Here is a 24,578-nt window from a genome sequence, read left to right as displayed (position 1 = left end):
GGATGCTGCTTTAATTCTCTGACACCAAAGCTCTCTTGGCCCACTTATCGTTTACACTGTAAATGAGTGCGTCCTCCCACACCAATGGATCCACTTAATTATTGACTGCGCCACTCCACCCCCTTATATTATTCAGGATGTGAGGGGTCTTATTTAGCGACTTTGGACTAAGAAGTGTCTGGCCACACATTTCATATGCAAGTGGTTTATGCTTTTTATTTAAGCAGTTACTTGAGTTTTCAATATGCAAGTTTAAAAATAAACTTTTTAATGCTGGAAGAGTCTTTCAAAGCTTACTTGTGCTTAAATTTAAGTACTTAATTTTGTCTAACATATGTTTTTCTGGTGTCTCTGTTGCCTCTGCAGTTACAGCAGGAGTTTTAGAAGTGGATAAAGTCAGGGTGAGCTGAGTCACGACATACACTGCCTGTATAAACTGAAGAGCTGCGAGTTGCACTGGCTGGACGAGAGCACAGATAGACTTACTCTGTTCTGCTAAACTATATACAGCACGTCAGTGTAGAATTACTACATACTGCTATTACAGTAGTATACAGCTCTTATTTTCTGTTGTAATTGTATCAGTGAGATTGTGCAAACAGAGATCTCAGACTTGTTTCGTGTGTGCATGTATGTGTGCTGAGAGTTACTAATGGATCATGCAGGCACTGACTCACTGAGTGTTGTTCCACTGAGTTGTTTGTTCACCTCTGGACCGTGTGTGCATCACATTGTCCTCATCCACCCCTCTCTGTCCACTATCTCTCCACTTCTTTGGTTGCCACAGACAACCACGTCTTCCATCTCTTATTGGTTGATTCCATGGTGATACTGTCTGCAAGACAGGTGGTTTGCTTGAAGGGGCACATAGTATTCCACAGTGAGTCTTGTCTACTATGTTTTTCTCAGATACAGTTGTGAAAAAGAAAGTAGACTCTCCAGGCCTCAGCATTTTCAATATTAAAGATAGATTTAGAAAAAAACTGAAGCAGTATGGCTTGTTTGTAAGGACTGCAGATTCAAGTGTAGATGTTTGATCAGAATGCACAAAAAACCAAACTCAGAATATCAGCACAAACACCTCGTACCATCTGTTAAGCACAGTGGTGGAGGGATGATGATCTATGCTTGTTCTGGAGCTATAGGACTGGGACACCTTGCAGTCAATGAGTGGACCATGAACTCCTCTGGATACCAAGGTTTTCCAGAGTCAGATGTGAGTCCATCTGTCCAACAGCTAAAGCTTAGCTGAACCTGTCTTGTCTCGTGCAACAGGACAATGATCTCAAACACAGCAGCACACCTACAACAGAAATGGCAGAAAAATAAAAGAATCAAGGTGTTGAGATGGTCCAAAGTCCAGACCTCAACCTGACTGAAATACTGTGATGGGACCTTCAGAGAGCTGCAGAAACCAATGAACTGAAGCAACGTTGAAAAAAAATAAACCAGAATTCCTCCACCATCATGTGAGAGATTGATAACGTCACACAGAAAACCGTTACTTCTTATTGCTGCTGAGCTTCTGCAGTCTGCTGAATTATTGCGTGTAATTAGCCTGATTGAATATTTTGTGTATTTTGGTAAATGAATAATAATATGATGCATTATGACCTGAATTATTATTTATTTATTTATTTATTTTATTATCTTTGGGTTTATTTACCTCATTGTATTATTCCAATACTTAAAACCTTAGAACGGAAATAGGTAATGCATCTTTTTTCCAAAATCTATAAAAAGAATAATCAGCTAATTTTGCAGCATTAAACTTGCTTTTTTTGTGAATAATTTGACCATTTATCAGCTTTATGAAAAATCTTTAATTTGCCTATTTCAAACATCCGAGCAACATTAATATTGATATTCTGAAAGCACTGACATGAATAGAAGTAAATCCATTCATTACGATCATTTGTGGCCAACTTTTTAGTCTGTCAGTGTGTTGTCAGCTATTGTGATAAACCCTCAGTGGAAAATCAATACATTGGCAGCTGTACAGTAAATAGTTGTTGTTGAGCATTTGGCTGATGCAGAGATGAGATAATAGGTATCATTTATGTCTGCCTGATGTTCTGAAATTTCTCCCATGCAGAAAATAAGTGGATTCGATACACTCATTTATGGCGATTTCTGTCTAATGCAGCAAAGCTGCTAACCACAGCTTCAAAAGCTTCGCTGTAAGTGTATTTGTGAACTCCAGCAACATATCTGGAAGAAGTCGCCTCCACATTTAGACTCAAGAGTGAATAACAGTCTTTTCATAGCCCCTGCTCAGCTGTCATCTCCACTCTCGGCCCCCTCTCTGTCATGCTGCAGCTCAACAGAGCTTATAAACTTGTGACTAATACTGTGGCGGTGTGATTGAAAGCAGAGCTAATGGCATTCCTGGGTCTGCTGCGGCTGCGGCTGCGGCTGCTGCTGCACAAGGTATTGGACAGGCTCCGTGAGCCTGACCTGGAGTAATCTAGAGCAGATAGAGGTTCAGTTAACAGGGGAGTAGGGATGAGGCATTGAAGGAAGAGATAGGAGGTATAGGCTTAATTTTCTGGATGCATACTTTATTTTGATTTATTAAAAGACAACATTACTGTAGATTCAGTCTCTTTGATAATCTGTCAATCAATATACTTTTTTCCTATGATTGTGTACTAAGCACATTTAGATAGTTAAGCATACAAGTGACTCATGTAAAGTCTTGCATGAAGTGACATTTGACCTTTATGATAAAAAAGCTTGGTCTACCTATTAAGAAAACAAACATTTCCTCCTGATAACATACTTGGGCAATTCCCTGCTTCATTTCACATTAAAAGGTCACGTTTCAGTTTGATATGTGCAAGTAATACAATGCTATAGAGAATCATGTCTTCTGGATTTCTGAAAATGTTCTCACGTTCATTTGCATTTGTGCATAATTTTGTGCCACTGCAGCTCTCTAGTCATACAAGGTTGAGGTCTTGTCTGGTCAAATCTGGATTTGAATTACTAGACGTAACTGTGTAAATTATAGGCCTTGATAACTGACTATGTTTCATTCCCACTGCTGTTTGTTCAAAGCTCCTGCCATCACTGATAATCATGCCAGTATTCCTTTGTGATCAGTGTTCTGAAATACCAACAGCAGCAATGGAAGATGCCAAAGCAAACAGCATAGCAGGATGTTTCTAATAGAAGTTAATAAAGTTACGTGTGTGACTGTTTTAAAGCATCATATACTGACAAAGTGGTAATAAAGAGTTTATAACTGGAGCTATCAGGACTTTTTATGTGGCAGCCATGTTAGAGATTGTTTTTTTTTTTTTTTTTTTACTATATTAATACTTAAGTTATTTAAGTTTGCCTCCTTTTGCATTCTTTTATTTTGTTTCAATTTGTTTCACAGCTCAGCCCTGTTACTGATTACCAGCACCTGCATTGTGTTTAGATATTTCTTTTTCCAGGGACAACAGTGACCTCACTCTTGTGTGACATACGGATTTTAGCACTCAATTGAAAGGTTCTAAAAATGTTTCAGGAGAAAAAAAACGACTCCACTGTTCAGAAAAATTTGTTCACTTTGTCATTTACGTCAAAAAGTCCTTTGGAAAATAAATTCCTAAGACAACAGAAATGCCAAACTCTTATATATAAACTATATATATATACTGTATATATATATATATAGATAGATAGATAGATAGATAGATAGATAGATAGATAGATAGATAGATAGATAGATAGATAGATAGATAGATAGATAGATAGATAAATGGAGATAGTCATGGATCAGATTGCTGTAATAATCTGATCTGACGGGTCTACATGCACTTCTTTGAAAGTTCATTGTCTACATTTACCAGTCCATTATCGGATTCATTTTGGTGTACGTATGTGCGTGGTGACCTCTTAATTTTTTTACTTTTCATTTTTTTTATTATTACAAACTAATCACTTGTTAAGACGAATCATTCTCCAAGTTACATAAATATCTGCGAATGAATTGATATCAAATTGGATCAAATCGAATTAGCTTTTTGAATTGAATCCAATCAGTTCAGGAAATTAGTGGTGACATCCGGCTGTAATTTCTGCTGGGAGTTGAAACTAAGTGCACCCAAAATACAAAACACCTGGGAGACTAGTCGGGTTTAGAGACCAGCAGGAAGAAAAGTGTTATCCTGGGCAATGAATAATCAGTGCTGTCCTGCTCCACAGTTTTCTGCTGAAGTACCCTTGAGCACTGCACCCAACCGCTAGAATTCTTTTCCCCACTTTGTCCACTAAACAGGTATAGATTGAAAATGGTCTTTCCACCTCTTTGGTGCATTTAATGCAGCATTACATGGAGTCATAAGATGGGATAGCAAGACCACCACTTAACATCTTCAGTACTCAATTGAAACATTCTTAACTACCCATACATGTGTTCCAGATGCACAAGGAGATCGTAGACAGTAGAATTACCCCCTCCTACCTACCAGATTGTAATTTTCCCATCACTTTGGGGAAATTTTAGCATGTGGTGGGAGGTGAAGGAGGAAGGGTACACTCAGAAGAGAGGACAATATGCCAACACAGTCATAGCAGTGCACTGGAAGCAAGAAAGAAACAAGGGGAGAGTTTGAGCAATTCAGCATTAGTCTCTGAAAGACGTGATTGTTCTGGCTTCACATGCATTCTAGCCTTAGTCATCAATGACAAATGATTTGGTTCTGGATGCACAACGGAGTCTAACTGCATGGAATGACTGCTAAGACAGTGGACCTCTCTCAGCAGCGAGGACATGTGTGTGTAAGCATCTTTATGGACTATCCAGTTCTAGCAGCAGTTTAGTGTTAGGGGTCATTCATTAAAATAGACAAAACAGGGAAAGGCTTTCTTCTGGCAAGCTGAGGTCTCCCCTCCAACAGCCAAGAGCCAAGGTGGAGGTATGTGTTTATTTCTGCGTCCTTGTGTGTATGTCTGCCTTTAAAATGGTAAATAAGCTCAGTTGGCCTTTTTTTTTTATTTGCCATAATTGTATGCAAATATGTGAGCTTTTCTAAACTGCAAGAGTGTTTTGCTAGTGATAAAGGATGTCACAGACAGAAGCAGCAGCATTTCTGTTAAGTTTGAAGCCTTTTGTTTAGCCTTGAATGATTGAACGATTCAGATTAATTGAACTACTCGTCAAGAACTTTGCAAACCTGCTAATCGGCCATTCATTTCAATCGGATGTATTAAAGTATGGAAACATTTATAATTTTTATTTATTTATTTATTTAGTTAGTTATTTATTTATTTATACATACAGAATGATGGTCTGGCTGCTGTGTTATGTGGAACAAATTTGCTGCCAAGAGGAGCTTTATGGGTATAAGGCTTCTCTTGATAATCTCATTTTTATATTTCTTTATTTGTATAAATATACTGTTTTATCTTATTTATTAAGTGTTATGGAATTTTTGTAATCTTGCTGGACCTGACTGGAGGGGACAGAAGAAAAAAAAAAAAAAAAAAGAAAGGACAGTGATGGAGAGAGTATGGAAACATTTAAAACATGCAGGACAGGGATCCCCGAGGACCAGGACTGAGAAACACTGATAGAATTAGCCAGTATCCACAGTAAACCTCTGAAAAACCTTCAGAACATCTGGAAAACACCACTTTAAAAGATTACAAGTAACTGGCTGCTTAAAAACAAATGGTAAAGAAAACTTTTTGAACTCTGATGAAGTGAAGCACAACAAAACTGGACAGGTCTTTAGTACAGATTACTAAGGTGAGGTCTCCAAAATGGCTATTTGGCACAATTTGTTCTCAGTGTGGCTCAGTGTAATCCAGTTGAGGGATCTCAGGTTTTAAAAGGTTCAAGCTTATTAATTTAACTAATATCATACTTGGTTTATTTGTATTAAAATAAAATGTGTAAAAATGAGAAACCAGTTTGACACTATTTTGGAGACTTCGTTGGAACTGTCTGTACTACAACCTCTCTAAATTGTCCTCTGCTTCACTTAATCAGAGTTGGCTTTTGCAGAGATAATGTTCACATAAAGTAGTATGAGCTAGTTTAGATTGTAGGTTTTAGTGGTTTAAACCTACAGCTGCATCACTCCAAGGAGATTTTCATATTCATCCTGAAAGTGCATTGTAGCCAAGTATGTACCATCTTCATTTACTTTTCACATAACCCCATATGCTGACATTTACACATCTTAACACATCTCACAAGTGTTCTCTTTACTATGAATACAAAAGTATTCAAATAAACTTTGTGGTTGCAAAGATATATTTAAAGATATTCATGCTCATTTCATTATGAGTATTCAATTGTTGGGCACAAAAATATTCACAAGGTTAAAGTATGTTGTCAGGAACATACTTATATTTTTCTATACCACATTTAAAAATTTACTAAAAAAATGACAATTTATCTAACCAGAGAAAGAAGTCAGAAGTCGAGCATATTTTCTTTATCAGATTATCAGTCCAGAAAAGGCTAGTAATTGGTTTAGGACCTCCTTTTGGGTCTTAAAAACAAGAGTAATAAACAGTTCCATTAAAAGAAGGGATTGTTGATTCTAGTTAGACGTAGCTTAAGTTCATAAAAGGACAGCTCTAATACGAACTAGCTAGCTGTTTGCCTGCTTGTCTGGGTATTATCACACGGTGGACGTGGGTCTGCTCTGTTGTCTGGCGAGGGAACTCCTGCTCTGCTCTTATCCACCAACCACAGCTGCTGGATTCATTTGAACCGCCTGTGCCTTTGTCCATTGTATAAGCTTGTGCATGTGTGTGTGTTGTTTTGAGTCTGTGTGTCACCCTGTCAGTGGCCAGGCAGAGTGTGGGTGTAAGGTACATGGTGCTCAGGTTACTCATTTCTCTCCGGCACAGGACTCGCTCTCTGTCTCACAGTTTAGCAGAAAAGAGAAGCTGTGCACAGAGGCAACCAGCGGGCTATTTATAGATCACTTCTGGCCGACTTGGCAACAGGAAGGAGATGAAGACAAGGAAAGGAACTATGGAGGCCAAGGAGGAACAAAACAGAAAATAGAACTAGTGCAAAGTCACATATTCCAGCTGGTCAGAGAGGATTAAAGCTCCACTTTGAGACCTTGGAGGCTTGAAGGCGAAAGTTCAGATTGTCTCTTAGTTTATTCAGGATGACATGAAACACATAAAGACATGCTAAAGCAACCTCTTCATGCAACGGGTAAAGCAGGCGACTGTAAAACCAGCAAGAAATGAAACCTTAATTCTGCTCTGCCTCAGTTAAAACATCAGGAGTCTGGTTGAATAGTTGCTAAAGAATCTTTTTATCTGAGGCTATGTCCATCTGTACAGTTATTTAGTAGAATTTTTTGTTCATTTGCACCTTTCATTCACATGCAAACAGTTGTCAGGTACTGAAAACTATTTCTAGGAAAACGCCCTCCAGCATCACGATTTTTGGATAATCCAGCTGTGCCGTTCATATGCAGACAGGATAACTGGTGTTTTTGGCCTGCAGTTTGAAATTCTGTTGCCATCTGTGTGGTTTGTGCCATAACATGTGCTAACTCCTTTGTTTACATGGCAACGGCAGACGAAGCCAAGATTGTCCCGGAGCTAATTTTGTCAACAGGACTTTTTACATGTTTGCATATAAATCTAGTTTGTAGCTGATTATACTGAATAACGAAGGTATCGCAACACTTTTTTTGGTCATTTTTTTTGTCAACCTTTGGATTGGCCAATATGACCTCAGGGGCCATCTTGGTTTTGCTTCTGACATTGTTTTCAGTCGTATGTTGTACTCCATGATTAAAAGGAGATAAGGGTCCAAATGCTGGTCTATGAGATGAGATGTATGAACTAAGATTTTATAAAAAAAAAGAAAAAGAAAAAGGCAGAATATTCCAGAATCTTGAGGCCATGTCCAGACGGAGACGAGCTAACGTATATCAGCTAAAGTTTTTTTTTTTTTTTTTTATTGTTTTGGTATTTCAACAAGGTCAATGTCCTGCATGTTTTAGAAGTTTCCTTGCTGCAACACACCTGACAGACTCAGACTTGATGTCAAGCTCTGCACGACTCTACTAATTATCCACTGATTTGAGTCAGAGCCAGGATGTAGGATCCCTTGTCTACACGGGACCAGTATTTTGGGAGCCTGAACTAAGCTAATTATTAAATCTGGGTCCCAAAATTAATATATCTTAAAATGGCACAGCATTGTTTCCGTGTTTGCACTCATACCCAACTTTCCTGAACCGATGGCCCCACGTCTCCATTAACCCACGTGTGCAAACCCCACCAACAGCTATGACAATGTAGGATTGCAGTGCTGCAGAAGCTACGGAGCATGACATAGCTTTTAGGGTCAAATCTTCTCCACATCAGTCCACACAAATTTTTCCGTTTTAACTCCATTCGCCACCATTTTCTTCTTCATTAGTTTGTTTACATTGCCGTTTATGAACATGCTCTATGTCTTATTTTCTGTTTTTGGTGCATTTCTGTGGCAGGGTTACAGCGCCACTTACAGGCCTGGCATGTCTATTACAGCGTCTTTAGTGGTTTTCCGTGGACATACACGTTGCTTGAAACAATTCTAATTTTATGAAAATGTAGAAATTAAATCAGTTACGTCTCTGTGTGGATGCAGTAACTTAAAACAAGCACAAACCAAACTCAGAAAAGCACAGCTGACTGAGTTGAACAAATAAAAACAATAAGAAGCCATTATGTGTTTAAATGTCACACAGACCACCAACATCTGCTGCACTGTTTTTTTATGTCATGTCTTCATGTTTGCTATTGAAATGCACCTCGTAACCTAGAAAAGAACGCTAAACTCTGTACTGCCCTCTAGTGGATATGTTGCCTAACATCCATGCCAACTATAGACTGTATATAAAAGATGGACGGAGCCTCCGTGACGTCACCCGTAGGTTTCTGAAGAGTTGAATTGAAGCTCATTGGGCGGTTCCCATCGTCGCCATCTTGGCAGCATCACACGTGTCGTCATTCTAGGAAAATCGAAAAATGGGCCAAGAGGTGGAGCTGAGAGGGGGACTGTGAAGGTGGAGGTGGATGATTGACAACCATCAAACTCTGATCTGCCTGTAGCTAAGAGCTAACTGAGCTAACCCCTGAGCTAATGGTAGTTAACCAGCTAGCGTGTTTCGTGTTGGCATCAAGTGCCAACACGAAACACGCATTAGAGTATATTGTCTGTGATGCTTGACAATGAAACAAATGGCCCTATATATGTATTTAAAGACAGCATAAATTAGCTTCTTTTTTTTAAGTCCGTCTGAATTTCTTCAACCACCTTTTCTTAACTTTAATCCTGTGACATTTTCCAAGAAAGTGAAGGAATAAAGCTTAGGTAAAGATAATAGTAGGACTTATTGGACCCTTCTGTCCAAATATGAAACAGCAGAGAAACTCCCAGTATGCGCTTCATAAACTCTAGTATTTGCCGGTAGCCCAACAACACTAAGTGAAGAGATGACGTCACCCGCCATGTCTGTATGTTACAGTCCCATTTTGATTGTAGTAGCAGGCCAGCTGCTCGGGCCTTATACGGCAGTCAGCTTTGAGGTATTTCACCTTAATCCACCACAGGAATTTTTTTCCTCAGGCTGCAACCTACAGAAAGGGAAGCAGGGAATTAAGGAAGGTGGACGTCTGTTTTAAAGAATTCTCTCCACGTCCTCTCCCAGGCACATTTTCTTCTTAGCAAACTAATCTCTTAAAACAGACATCACCAGACAAATTTAAACTTTCAGTGATGCTGCGCTAATTTGGATTTGTAAATTACTCAGTTTTCTTTGACAGCTTTAAGATGGGTCCTTTTAAACTTTACTTTTGGAAGGAGCCTCTCTGTAGTATGTTACCTTTTAAAGATAAAGTTAATTTCTTCTTCCCTCCATAACAAATATAATCAACCAGTTGTATCAAGATGCTTAAAAATAACTCAAGTTAGATCAATTAATAATTAACATTCATTCATATTTGGGAAAAACAGCAAAGGTCAATGCTGCAGTCTCACAATTTCAAACAACGTGTTCTCAGTCCATGCACTCAGATTTGTTTAGAAGCCTGCTGCGTTGGTTGTAAATACACAAAACATCCATAGTGTCTTTATTAGGCATGCTCAGTCTGCTAAGCTGGTAACATATCAATCACTTTCGCAAAACAAAAATGACAGTGAAGCTTTTTGCAATAAACTATTGTGAAGATGTTTTCTGATAATTTAATAAAAATGATCATTTAATATTTTCACCATTTATTAAGAACAAAGTGTTTTAGTTGTGTAATTTTTATGAATGAAGGTGTGTGTGTGTTTGGTACCATGCATGTAACTGCATTAACCTTAGAGAAAGATGTGTGCAAACATTTACAATTAAAGAAAACATGGTGGTGTAACTAACCATTCCACCAACCTGATTTTGTTATTAATTAAGTCAAATTAATCATTGATCATGTAAATAAAGAAAAATCTGTTGGAAGTAACACTAACAATCAGTTGTGTTCGGGGTAAGTTGGCATGTTGTATTGCCATTCTGGAGAAAACAAGGTAGCGGTTGGGGGAATAGAGGTGTCACGACTGCAGATTTTCTAGGTATGATTTTAAATCACGATTTTACGTTTATCATGATTATTATGCATTAAATAATTTCCCAATCCTATAAATCTGTAAAAGCACATGGTCACTCCTTGTCTATAAGTTTTAATTAAGGCTGTCAAAATTAACACATTATTGCAAAGAGATTAATCAGTTGAATTAACATGCTATTTCCACATTTATATGTTATGCATTACACATAAACAACTAAATTATTACTCATGTCATATTAAAAATCCACCAAAAACCACTTGTTCCCCCTTTTATAATGAATATTCTGACAGTTTCCCAGCCTTACATTTAGAGCATGGACGCAGGATGACCCATTAGATATATAAAATACCTTTGTTTTTGTTCCATGCGCAAGTTGTACTGGTCTGCTGTCATGATTTAGACATTTTCTATTATGGAATTTGACAATATTTAGAAATCTTTGCAATTAGTTAATCAACTTAATATTGCGATAAATTGTGAAATTAAGTAATCATTACATCCCTAGTGGGGAAATACATACAAAAGTAATATACAAACAATAAAAATGCAGAAAAGGGTATTGCATATCTTTTATAGTGAAGTAGAAAATTTGAGTTGTGTTATAGAGATGGAGGGCCATAAAATTTTATACTTCTTCCTACTCCCTTACAGACATGAGAAGAAAAGGAAATGTAAAGATGTCAGTGTTATAAATATTGGTAATGACAGAACATGTTTGAAATAAACTATTAAGTTTCAGATACAGTCTATCATTTCCCATAATGTTCAGTATGTGCATTAGTCTTCCTGCATGACATTCCTATGTAAGTGTGTGTGTGCATGTGTTTCTCTACAGAGAGCCTCTATTCTACAGTGGTGCTCTGTGTGTTTAGGTTGACACAGCTGGTGGGCAGGATGTCAGGTTCAGGCCTCTGTTTCTGTTTGTAATTCCCCCCAAAGAGAGCGGCCTTCCTTTGCTATAAATAGTTTCTGCATTTATGTGTGTGCGTGCGTGTGTGTGTGTGCGTGCTCCACCTCACCTCGCCTCAGTGAAGCCAATGAGAATAATGTTCATCCATGCAGCATTTCCATTTGTGTGCTTTTAGTGTGTTTTACCTTCTGTTCACTGTTCCGTGTCTTACTGTATTTACGCTTTACATTCAAGTGTGTGTGTGTGTGTGTGTGTGTGTGTGTGTGTGAGAGAGAGAGAGAGATAGAGAAAGATGATGGTGGTCGTAATGAAGATGAATGTGTATTCTGTGTTGCACATTGGGAGTGGTTTGATGTGACACACTGGCACTCTGGGAGATCATTACCAAGTCTCTTTTTAGAATTAGGGTTACTTTAAAGCAGCACTGCATTGCTTTCCAACCTTAAAACTCTTTGTTATCAAAACTGCTTCCGACTCGTTATTATGAGACACTGTTCGTGTTCATTATGTACGATCCTGGAGCCGCTGTTGCCTGCAGCATCCAGAGGATGAGAAAATGCACTCCACAACTTTTTTTTATCCAACCAGTGTTACAGCTGTATTTTGCTATACAGCACCGCATCACAAGCTGGCAACTGGATATCAACACATATGTCGTTTTAGCAAAACAAAGAGGACTTTGGAGAAAGAGAGGAAGAAAGTGGCAGAGCAGGAGATAAGACAAGAGTCAACAATGGACTGACTTTTACGGGCGTTACTGTTTACTAGGGCTGCAACTAATGACGATTCTGATGGTCGATTAGTCACCGACTATTAAAACGACTAGTCGACCAATCGGATTATGTATCTCATGATTATTATAAATGGATCTTATTTCACTTTCAGCTTTGAAATTTTGCATAAGGTTGTTAAGTCTGACGTGCCTCCTCTTTAAATGTTCGAGCATTGCAGATGTACTTCCGTGGTACATAAGGTCTGCTTTACAAATCTCACATGTATTTAATTTATTTTGTAAGGTTAACGTGAAGTTATCCCAGACTTTAACGTTTTCTGCCGCCGTTTTCTTCCCTAGTCTGCCACTACGTTTATACCCTGGCGGACTTCACTGCGCATGTGCAACTCTCAGTGGGAGATAGGATTAGAAGATGATGTTTCACTCTGTAGTTTTTTTTTATTTTTTGCCGACAATAGTCGACGGCTAAATTCGTTGTCGACTATTTTTATTGTTGACTATTGTCGACAACGTCGACTAATCGTTGCAGCCCTACTGTTTACTGTCATTAGAAGTTAACTACAACAAACACAAAACACAGTGTTGTTTAGTTATGGACTTACACCACCAGTCAAAAGTTTAGACACACTTACCCAGTAGATTTAATGAAAAAGTGTTTCCAAATATTTTCACTGGTCTTGTACACTGTGTGAAACAGCAAAACCCAATAGCCAGAAAAGTTGGAAGTCGTACAAAATTAGGTCTGACGTCGTCCTGCTGAAATGTTCATACTGCCCAGGAAGTCTTTCTGTCCATCTGAGATGAGCTGGTGTCCAGATAATTTGGCGCCTTTTCTGCACAGAGATATATGTGTCTTCCTCCTTGTGTGATCCAGTTTCAGGTTCCATTTCTGGTTGCAGCGGTGGACTGTGTTGAGTGAAAATTGTTTTCCAAGCTCCTCCTGAGCCCATCTGTCTGTATTGATAATGGTGGCATGATGGATTCTCACAATCATCCCACAGTGGTTTTTGTCTTTGGCCTTTGCACCCTGAGATTTCCCCAGACTCCTTAAATCTTTCCCTAATATTATGCTCTGTAGATGCTCAAAGACCAAAGTTTTTAGTTTCTTGCACTGAGAAAGATATTAATGATTTTTAAGGAGTTTGTCTCCTGTTAATGAGCCACAACCCATCATTGCTTGGAAAAACTAAGCCTTTGAGGGATGCTCCTTTTACACCCAATTATGGCACCCTCACCTGCCACCAATTAATTTGCAGGTTGGAGAATCTTAATGTTTACTTGTTTATTCTCTAGATTTCCTGACTTTATTTTCCTCTCTAACTTTTTTTTCTTTTTGAACATGTTGCTGGTGTCATTTTCTAGATTTGTTTATATTTTTTTAATATAATCAGTTGGCTAGTAAAGACACTGAAAATCCTTTCTTTGGACTACAGATTTTTTGTTGCAGCTTGGAGGTTTCTGAGAAAAAGAAGAAACACTGCTTCTTGCACATTAGAGTCACATCAGAAGAATAACTGAGCTTACGGTGTTGCCCATGATGTACCTCTCAGTTTGTCCTGAGTGTGTGTTTAAAGCTCTAGGGCTATGAAAAAGCAAAGTAAACAAGCCTGGCTTTCCAATTCATAAATACTCCTGATTAATGAAACAGACATCATTTAGGTGGAATATTATGACATATTATGAATGACACACAGTATTTATGTTTAGCTTGGAAGTATTACAGTGTTTGAAAGCTTCAGATCCTCAACAGTTCAACAAATGTCCACAGCAGCAAGAACCGTCAGTGGAAAGCTGCTGCAGCCTGCTCTCGCTCTTTTTTCCTTTTATCTTCTCTCAATCTGTCAATCTTTTTTTTCTCTGATTCATTAGTTTAGTGTTTTAAGCTCTTTAGAAAAATGAGGGGTAGTGTGGGCAATGGGTGTCCTTTCTTTTTTCTTTTTTCCTCTACTTTTTGGCCTATTCGTCATCTCCCATGCATAAAATTGCTGCTCACGCACAAACAGTATGCACTTTTTATCTTGACAGTTTCCTGTAGATAAATATAAGAGGGTGTTCTGCATCTGGGAGGGAAATTCACTGTAAGAGCAAAGCATTTTCTAGCTTTCTGATGGAAGGTTTCATGAAACTCTTGTTTATTTCCGTTGTCTTTTCTTCCTGCAGACGAGTATAAAGGAGGGATTGTTGCTGAAACAGACAAGCTCCTTCCAGAGGTGGAAAAAGCGCTACTTCAAACTGAGAGGAAGAACTCTCTATTACGCCAAAGATGCTAAGGTGGGTTCAACTGTTGTCTAACATCTCCACCAGGTTGCACACACAGCCATAGCAGAGTAGTTGTTCTGCCTGAAATGATATTACATGGATACATTCACCTAGTTTTAATGTCTAACCTGAATTCTTCCACTTAGTGCTGCAAATCACTAGTGTTAGGAAACAAAACTTTTAGAGGTCCAGAAACAATCATACTGTTACCACTCTCATGTGAGTCCCAACCTGCATGAAGCCTTATGATGAGAGGAAACAGATGTCAGGGAAAAAATTCCAGTTTGAATTTGTTTGTTTAATCTTTCCAAAACTCACATAATAAAAATAAGAGTTTGATGTTTTAATGGGGGTTATTTTTTAAGCCAGCTCTCAGCTGCAACCACTAACTTCCCTCAGCCTCTGCTGGTTGCCTAGCAACTGTTCCCAGCTCAGTAATAGACTGTTAATTTGTGAGCTTTATGAGGTGTGTTTTGTTACCTTTGTACAGAGCTATGAAGAAGGATTTCACCATCTTTCCAGATTTCTTCTAGACAAAGCAGGTTCTGCTGGACTCTGCTAATTTTAAATTCTACATAAGGAAATGAAATGAGAGTGGTACCAGGACTCTTGTCTAACAGTCTGTCAAACTCTTTTTTTTACCCCTCAAGTTTTGTGTTTGATCTTTTATTTCTAAACCTTAATAACTCATATGATTTGCTTTTCCTGTTTGCTATATTTGATTTTACTTTTTGAACTTTTCACTCTTGTTGACATCTCTTTTCTTTTTGCCTCTGGCCTAACCTCCTTATTCTGGAACACACATGTGTGTGTGTGTGTGCGCTTGCCTGCATGTCTAAATGCACACTAGTCCGGCAGTGCGTTGGCGCGATGGCAGGAACGAGCACTGCACAGAGTCTCCAGGAGTCGCGTGTGCTGGCGTGTTCTGTCCGTGTGCTGGACGGGTGCGCGACGATCCCCGCCGCCTCTGGGTGCCAGCGGATCTGAAGAGGGCCTAGTGAGAATTCGGGTCAGCACAGCTCAGCCAGGGGAGGGCCAGACCACCAGGACGGCCTAATCAATACTGGATAGAGTTGCATTCATGTCATATGTATCTGTAGGGTCAACACGGGTTTTATATCTACTGATTAGTAAACCTTTGTTTGATTACTTATAAATTTTATGGACCTTATTTTTGTACCATTTGACATGAATGTGCTGTTTATAATGACATTAGTTACACTGCAAAGCAACTAGAGACTCTAATGCTTAAAGTGTCAGTGAGGAGTATGGTTGCTATATTACAGTAAAAGGGACAAAAATAAGACCACTGAGAGGTGAAAGAAGCCATATCGTTGCTGCTGGGCCAGTGTTGGGAAATTTTAGGGCAGTAGTTAACTTTTGTGATGTCTCATGAGTCTTACTCAGGACAGCTTCCAAGGCAGCTAACCAGTAGAAAGGACTGAAAAGTCACTGTAATATTACTTGTCTGTGGTCAAACCGGTCGCCCCTTAAAGAATGTATCTGGATTATAAATTTACAAACTTATAGAAACAGGTGCAGAGTGAGTAGGAATTATTCAAGGAGTTTTTTCAGCATGTCAAAATTAAACAGCCAAACTGTTAGGGAATTCCTTACTCATTTTATATGGTGTTGGTGATTTACACAAATTTATTTTAAACACTTGTTTATTTAAACACTTATTAATTTTAAATCCCACATAGCTGCCTAAAGCATATAAATATATGTACATGCTCTCAAACATTGAAAAACGAATTCACAAGTGATGACAGTGGACTGCGTGAAGGAGGCTAACACAGCTAGCATTAGCTGTTTTTGTTAGCAGTTCAGAATTAGCTACTTTTCAGAACAAAGCACCTCCTCATTATGTTTTTGAGTGAGCATGTAAGTAAAAACTTATTTAACTTACACTGATGAAGAATTTTTCAGGTGACACTTAAGTCACTTATGAGTCAGTTGTCCCATACCAAGTATTTATTAGTCAAATACTGCAATTTTTGTGTTTTTTTAAATTAGGTACACACATAGAGTCTAACCTGTATCTGTGAACTTGACTGTTTTTATGCTACAATACATAATCTTATCAAATAGTACTGCTAGTTAGTGACCACACCTAGTTTTATGGTGTTTTAAAGCAGAACACAGACAACTCGGGTGCATTACCAGCTCTGTTGTCTAACCTTAGAGGTATATGAATTTACGAATAACTTTGCTTACTTGTACTTGTGCTAACTAGCTCAGTCTGATGCATCTGTTTCTTTCTTGAGTTAGGTTTTTCATTGCTTTCAATCTGCAACAGTTGCCATGTGTTTTGACGCCATCTTCGTGACTGATGAAGACAGAAATGGTGTCAAAACATTAGTCTCCACGGAGTTTGCACAATAAAGATGAAAATTTATTAGTGAGCTCCAGCCCTTTCTGCTTTTTGCAAGTCTGTTGTCCATTAGCTGTGTAGCACCTGATTCAACTTATGTTGGATGATGTGCAGAGTGCCTTGTTTTGTTTGGAAAAACACAATTAAATTATTCCTACAAGTCAATTTGCTCTAAACATTTTGATATATTAGCATAAGATGTGTAATATACATGCATTCAAATGATTAAATGGCTGGTTTGACCACATTGATGTTTCAGGGGGTTGCTGGGTTGAACAGAAGTCACCACTTTAATTGAAAAAGTATTTCGAGCTGGTCAGTGAGGGACATTGGTGTTTGACAACTCTTAATTTTGACCCTTTTATCGCACCATAGTTTCTCTGTTTAAGACTGTGTGTTGCTTGTCCTTTCCTGACTCTCTTTATGGTCATGCTGAAAGAATGTAACTAAATTAAGTAGTTTTAACTGGAATTTTACAAGCTTTGGTGTTCTTTCTGTCACGGCCGGAGAGTTAGGTTCATCTCTTTAGATAAGTTCCAACTGTCCTACATGTCCATCCACTCTGGTGTCTCCAAGGTGGCCTGGCTGGCTGTGCTGCCCTGTGCTTAAGAAGCCCGACCTCATTTGAGGCATCATCTCATCAGCACTGCAACTTGTTGTTGAAACTCTTTTCCTTCTGACAAGGATGGGTTAGTGAACAAGCCTATGAGCGCCTAAATAAAGAACAACCTGCTTCTTGATTATTTGCCACTATTTGATTCATCCATGCTGTCCAGCCAAGGTTAAAATGTAAATGAGTTAACCTTGAAACAGGATGTAGTAAACACACAGCTGAAATAGAAAAGATGGATTGAAAGAAGGAAAGGAGGCTGGTTGCAGATACAGGGATGCTGCTGCTGAGCTTAGCTCTGGATCTATGGATAACAGGGTCTGGGGGCTTGTCTTTGTCCATCATTAACTGACAGCTTTCATTACAACTTTCCTCAAATCAGTAAATACGCCTGCACACACTCATATATGTGAGTGACTGACTGAATAAAAAGAAAGAAAAAAACTGCTGAAAGTTTACACACACACACAAACAAGTGGTGTATTTGGTATTTGCATTGGCATGCCATTCATATTTACACACTCCCGGCTGCCACACACATCCTCATATCCTCAAACAGAGCGAGCATTGGCTGGTATCCCTCTCCAGCCACGCCTGAGGAGAGTTCTGTTGACTGGGCATTCCCTCTGACAGCTGCAGCAGCTTACTCCTCTCACACACAAACACATACACATGCAGTCAGAGGGCATTCCTTTGATGACACTGGTTTTTGGCCCGCAGCCCTTTAAGAGCTCAGCTGCGTGTCTTACGCATCACAGCCCTGTTAGGCTACCATGTTCCAGCTAGTAGATGCTGGCCCTCCACTCTGTGTGGCTCCAGCTCCCACATCACGCACAGATACAATAAAACACAGTAATATTTACCACAATGGTGTACACAGTATTCTCATTTAGACAAAACAGCATGAAAGGGGAAGGTCTCATTAAGTTGTGTTGTAAATGCATTTCCTGCCAGCTGGAATAAATCAAGTTATCTTAAAAAGGTTTGGACAAACTGGACTCTTTGTTGACAAAATGTTTGTAAGCCAGAAGATTTACTGTAGCCTGTACTTTAATAATGGCTTATTTAATTTCTAATCAAATGCAATAACACAATTTTTTTTAAATGTTCAAATAATTAGAATAATTTATTTTATACCAGATTTAATTTTTTCCAAAAAGTAAAAAAGAAGAGGATCTTTCCCAAGAAACAGTACAGTCTGGTAAAGTTTTACAAGAAGAGGATAAAGCTCCACAGTAATCATCAAAACTCAAAATATTAGGGAGTGCACTTCACAAAGCATTTACCTCCTCACACAGAGGAAGATCGTTGGTAGTTTGGGAGTGTTTTGCTCAAGGCAGAGTTAAGAAACTAAAACTGAGTGTCATGCAATAACTTTAGCTGTGGAAATACAGCAGTCAAATAAATGAATTGAAAAAGGGTGAAAGGTTGTAGGTGAGTTTGAACAGGCGAGTTTTCAGAATAGGTTTTAAGAGAGTGAGAGAATCAACATTATGGAGGTCGGCAGGAAGGGAGTTCCAGAGTGGGGGGAGGGGGTCATAAGATAATAGTAAATAATAGACATAACAAAATATTAATTTTTCTGAATTCAAGCGCTTCAAAGTTTAGAATGTTCTGGACTCCAGAGACTGTTCTGCAGTGTGTTGCTCCTTGTACCACAAATTTCAGATGTGAGTTGTTTCTGTCTTTCTTCATTTATTTAATCCAGCAGTTGCACTCTGCATGACTTCTGCAGCTTCTGTTTTATAGAGAGAAGTTTAATTTAAGGTCTGCTTTGCTGTGGCCATGACAAGAAAATTCTTTCACAGCCTGTCACCACTGTCTTCATGCCTTAGTTAACACTAAGCTAAGTTCAACCCACTGTGATGAAAATAATGTGAGAAAACTCATTTTCATCTCTCTGCTGTCATCATGTGAATTCTTTCTTCTTAATACCACCTCCTCTTCTTCTCTGCAGTCCCTTATCTTTGATGAAGTGGATCTATCAGATGCCAGCGTTGCAGAGTCCAGCACAAAGAATGTCAACAACAGCTTCACAGTGAGTACATCTTACAGTCTTAATACACACAAACACTCCAGATGACAGAGGCAATGACATCAGGAGCACATGTGAAACACTGGTTAGAAACATGCAACATCACTTCTGCAACTTGTGTCTCAGCTGCAGTGGGTATTTTTAAATCTTATAAATGTTTTAATACATTTGTGTATCTTCTTTTTTGTTTGTTTGTTTGTTTTATGTTTGGAATATTACATATATTACACATATTGAATAAATACAAATGTGATGTGAGTTTAAGAGCCTGTATTTAGCATGTCGTGCCATCTAGTGGCACAAATTGCTAAATGCAACCAACCGAATATGCACAACAGCCCCCAAATTAGTTTGGCTTGACACAAAATGTCCTCCTTTGAGCTACTGTAGAAAAGTAGTCCTGCTAATTCCGGGACACAGAATCTCTGTAAGAGTGAGCAAAGTTAAAGGTTTTCCATTTATAATTGTATGAGAGTTGTGGGCATAGCACATTTAGAGCAGCTAATGGGATAAGACTTAACAGCTTATGTATTTAGCCTAATGAAAGGTGGTGGTTTCTGTCCAGGTCAAACTAAATCCTGGTTTTGTTTGTTTCTTGGGTGAAAACATATTTTGGAGGTTAGAGCAAGAAAGGTTATTACAGAATCTACAAAACAAATATACCATTGCTGGAAATGAAGGAGTTAGGTTGTGAAGGTATAGAACAATTGAGTTCTACAATTAATATTGGTGCTGCTGGCAGTAATCCCATCATAATATTATTACAATGGCAAAGCAGATAATCTGTTCACTTGTTTTCTTTCATTATAAACAATGAAAGGAAGCACATTAACATGTCTGCTTTTAACACACCCATCTGCAAACCAACCATAGTCAAGAATAAGGAGATGTTTCTTAAGTCAGTTATGACAGGATTTTGGTAAAGCTGCATTAGATAGATGCAGAGATTTTGGAATTTACATCTCATGTTTGCAAACTTTAAAGAAAAACACAGAGAAGCTTCATGTTGACTCAGATGCAGTAGGCCAGCAGGAATCAAACAGGTGTGAAAACCTAGGCAAGGCAAGTGCATTACAGCAAGGTGCAGAAGAAGCATGCAAAAGTACAAAAAAGAACATAAAAAGAAACACAATCATATTAAGACATAATTATGTACAGAAACCTAAAGAGAATTTATTTACCAACCAACAAAAAGTGCAGCAGTGGCAGGAAATCCAAGGAACCTGATGACTAACACAACAGAGCTAAAGCAAAAACAAAAGACTGATAGACACAAGAACAACAACAAAATACGATAAAATACTTTAAAGCACTGACCCAAACTAAAAATATTGATTAATGATTGATACAGCAATCATTTCTAAGACATGCTTAATAAAGAACGCATGGAATTGTTTCATTTTCTTTATTCTAACAACTAAATATCTTATTTTAATTTGATGAGGAAAACACAAATATCCAACAGTGTGGTGCGTAACTACGACTACGTCCACACTGCAGGTTTTACTGCTCATTTTGGAATTTCTTTCATTTAGAGTCCTGGTTCTCTCAGTTTTCTTTTGCATGATATGAGCACTTTAAAATTTATTATACAGAATGTAGCATAGTCTAGTTAAAATAACAGATTGTTTTTCGTTTAAACGTCTGATTGAGGTCAAAAATCTAATTATAATTTGATATTTTAGTTTGTTGTACTGTTGTAAATCAGCATGATACCGTCTCATACAGATCGCTGGCAAGAAATTATATCGTGCCACAAGTGGCCAAAGTTTCCTCCTTCCTTCCTTTCCTCTGAAGGACATCATGATGTTGGGAATATCTCTCTATCTATCTATCTATCTATCTATCTATCTATCTATCTATCTATCTATCTATCTATCTATCTATCTATCTATCTATCTGTCTATCTGTCTGTCTGTCTGTCTCTCTCTCTCTCTCTCTCTCTATATATATATATATATATATATATATTCTTATGTTTTTGTCACGTGCATCTCATCAGGACACATCCTCTGGATGAACAAGAAAAACAAGCGGTGCTGCAATGAATGGATGCTTGTTCTTGAAAATTAGAAGCAGCTGAGTGTGTGTGTGTGTGTGTGTGTGTGTGGGAGTTAGAGGGAAGTTAACATGAGGATTGAGAGCAATGAGGATAAAAACAGAAAGTGAAAGAGCTAGTGGTGCCCTCTGCTTTCTATAAATGTCTGTCCTCTCCAGGGATGTAGCTATAAAAAGGAACATGGAAGAGGAGGAGGAGAAAGGCAGGGGAGCAATGCCCCGAGGACAGCACGTGGCTGGTTTTTTTAGCGACGCCTTGAAACGCTTCACTGAGTGCCTGGTATGGCTTAATGTCTGTCATAATAAAAAATGAGATTATGTGTGCCTGCTGCATGCGTGTGCAGCATATGTGGTGACAGTGATCTGAAATGCTGCCTGACTAAACACTTCTGATGTCTTTGTACTTCATGTATATACATCTCATCTCTGTGTGTACCACATGTAATACTGCATGTACGACTGTTGCTGGGTGAGCTTGGCCAGGACGCTCTTGTGAAACAGATTTAAAAATCTCACAAGCCCTACTTGTCCTGGTTATGTAAATAAATACAGAAAAAATGCCCATATGAGCATCAGCTTCCCGCTGAGAGGGAGGGGAAGGAGGGAGAAGGAGAAGGAGAAGAAGGGAGGAAGGGAAAGGAGTGAGCTCAGGAGAGCCAAAAATAGAAAACATGGAATGAAGGACGTATGAAGATGAAATAGTGATCAATTATCTGATGGGGATGCTTCAGAAAGGTAGAGCAGAGGAGGAAATCCTGGAGTGATGTCACTTCGTTGCTGACTGCATTTGCACACATGCTCCTCGGGGGGGAAGAGAAAAAGAGGGGTAGAATTAGAGTGAGAAGGGAGCCAGGCAGAAGAGGGAGAGGAAGGACGCAGGACAGGGGGAGATGGAGGAGAAAGGAAGAAGGGACAGACTGGCGTGAAGAAGCAGTGAAACAGAGAGGTAATGTGACATGCTGAATGACACTTCACCTGCAGCTGATGCGCACATGCACTCACATGCATTTGATTCAGGCTTCATCTGCCTGTGGAACAGCTGCAGAGGAAGCTGTTTTAGGCGTTTTTCTGAGTCTGTTTGCGTGTTTGTTGGTTGTCGTCCCCCCCCATAACCCCCGAGGAGGTTGACTGATGTTCCTAGCGTCCTCTGCTCAGGTCGCTGCTGCTTGGTTGAACAGTTCGTACAAGACTGACTCATGCCAGAGCCGAGATGCTTAACGCTGCATGCACATTCATGTGGGCACCCTGCAGATCACTCCTCAGCATTATGTGCTGGCTTGTGTTTTAACACAGCAGGGGGCGGGGGGACCAAGGACATCCTAGACATGCCAGCAAGATTAAAGAGGAATTAAGCAAGTTAGAGAGGAAAATCTGTTTCTCCAGTGACTGTTATGTAATTACCATAAATTATTTATCAAGGACAATAACTGAAGGCTGGTGCAAGGGAGTCAAAAGTCTTTCATTTGTTACAAATTTAGGGATAACATCCAAACAAAGATGTGCTTTTGTGCATCAATTTGTCATGACTGGATATCTAAATGGCCTTTTTGTTCATTTGTGCATGAAATACAAACAACCAGCTGATCCTTTCTGTCTGTTTGCAATCCTTCTACTCGTTTAAGCAATATTTTCACTTGTGTTTTGGAGAGGAACCTGCGTGTGTGTGTGTGTACTATGAGGTTGCTGCTGTTGCAGCGTGTAGACGGAGCACCTTGAGGTCCACGTGAGGGAGCGCTCAGCCCAACCCAAACACTAAACTCGTTACAGACTCGGCAGGAAAAGACCGCCTCTCGTACTGACTCTCTCGGGCTTATCAGCTCGGTTTTGCAAGGAAATTCACATTGTGCACTTACTCATGGGTTAAGTGCTTAAAGGAAATGATTATTTATAGCAGCTGCAATTGTTTTTCTCCAACTCCTTTTCTATTGTGCCCAGTCTGTGCACCGCTGTCACCAAACCTGTGTTTGCGTGTACACATTTAAAAGACGAACGTTGCTCCTCATCGTCTCTGCCGGTTGCCTGTCTGTCTCATCAGATATAGATGCTGCACCGTTAGCCCATTTCTGCCCTCACTTATTATTGCACACTCGTCTGATGTATTCATCTGTGAAGGTCAGTCATCAAGAGAGGTTTTCCGCAGTTGAGGGATGCCTAGAGACATTTTTGGAAACAGCCATTCCCTGTTTCCCCTGGCAACCAATCCTATCACAACTCTGTTTCACACACACATCAAAAGACACATACACAGACAGACACAGTACACCAGCAGAAAGACAGGATGATCTATGTCCGAAGGGATCAATTTGACCGCGTGCATGCGAGTAGAAACTCAAAGTCTCACACCGCCACATGCACTTCAACCCTGGTGTGATGAACGGCTGGGAAAAACAAGAGTCCTGAGGCAGAGAAGAGAGAGGAGCGAAAGGCAGCCAGAACAACAGATTTAGTTGTACATGCAGAAATAATTCTAAATGGCTGATTGGCTGGGAGTTAAACAACACTGCAAAAAACAAACACGCAAACACACACAGCCATGTGAACAGTAACTAGTGAGTCGTCGTCACCACTTAAAAAAAAAAAAATTAGGAAGAAGTCTGATGTGATTAGCTTTATTATCAAGTGAAGGCAAAGTGATGTAATAATGCACAAACAGGAAGCAGAGTTTTTACTTAATTTCTTTTTCCTTCAACAATTCTCCAACTTTTAAATGAGATTCATGAGATTCAAGTTGATGGATTTTCTATAATCGACTTAGAATAAAGAAACCGACTTGATGGAGGAATTATGTCATCAAAATTTAATTACACACGACGATAAATTACTGCTTCAAAACACAACATAAAAATGCATTGTTGTGTCGTTTTTCATCTTCTCTTATTATTTTTCTCATCATTATAATGAAATAAATCACACCGTTTTAAATGTCACAACACAGTTAGTAAAATCTTAAAAAAAAAACAAAACTCTTTATTAATCAGAGCCTGCTTCTAGACTGAATTATGATCAACAGAATCCAACCTCTCAGG

The 24,578-nt window shown here is 38.9% G+C and overlaps 1 protein-coding gene across 6 annotated transcripts in view; it reads left to right on the top strand.

Moving 5' to 3' along the window:
* dgkh (diacylglycerol kinase, eta) overlaps positions 1-24,578 on the top strand; it is a 72,226-nt gene that overhangs the window by 2,911 nt on the left and 44,737 nt on the right. For 5 of the 6 annotated variants that reach the window (XM_042002320.1, XM_042002323.1, XM_042002321.1 and 2 more), the window contains 2 exons: positions 14,377-14,487; positions 19,417-19,497. In XM_042002320.1, coding sequence (XP_041858254.1) covers positions 14,377-14,487; positions 19,417-19,497 — 192 coding nt within the window. Of the gene's footprint in view, positions 1-14,376; positions 14,488-19,416; positions 19,498-22,472; positions 22,499-24,578 lie in introns of those variants that run through there. The other variant, XM_042002324.1, reaches the window with a different exon arrangement.

The sequence above is a fragment of the Melanotaenia boesemani genome, chromosome 12 (assembly GCF_017639745.1).
Source record: "Melanotaenia boesemani isolate fMelBoe1 chromosome 12, fMelBoe1.pri, whole genome shotgun sequence".
NCBI classification, from domain to species: domain Eukaryota; kingdom Metazoa; phylum Chordata; class Actinopteri; order Atheriniformes; family Melanotaeniidae; genus Melanotaenia; species Melanotaenia boesemani.
This window is presented reverse-complemented; position numbering and strand designations above follow the sequence as displayed.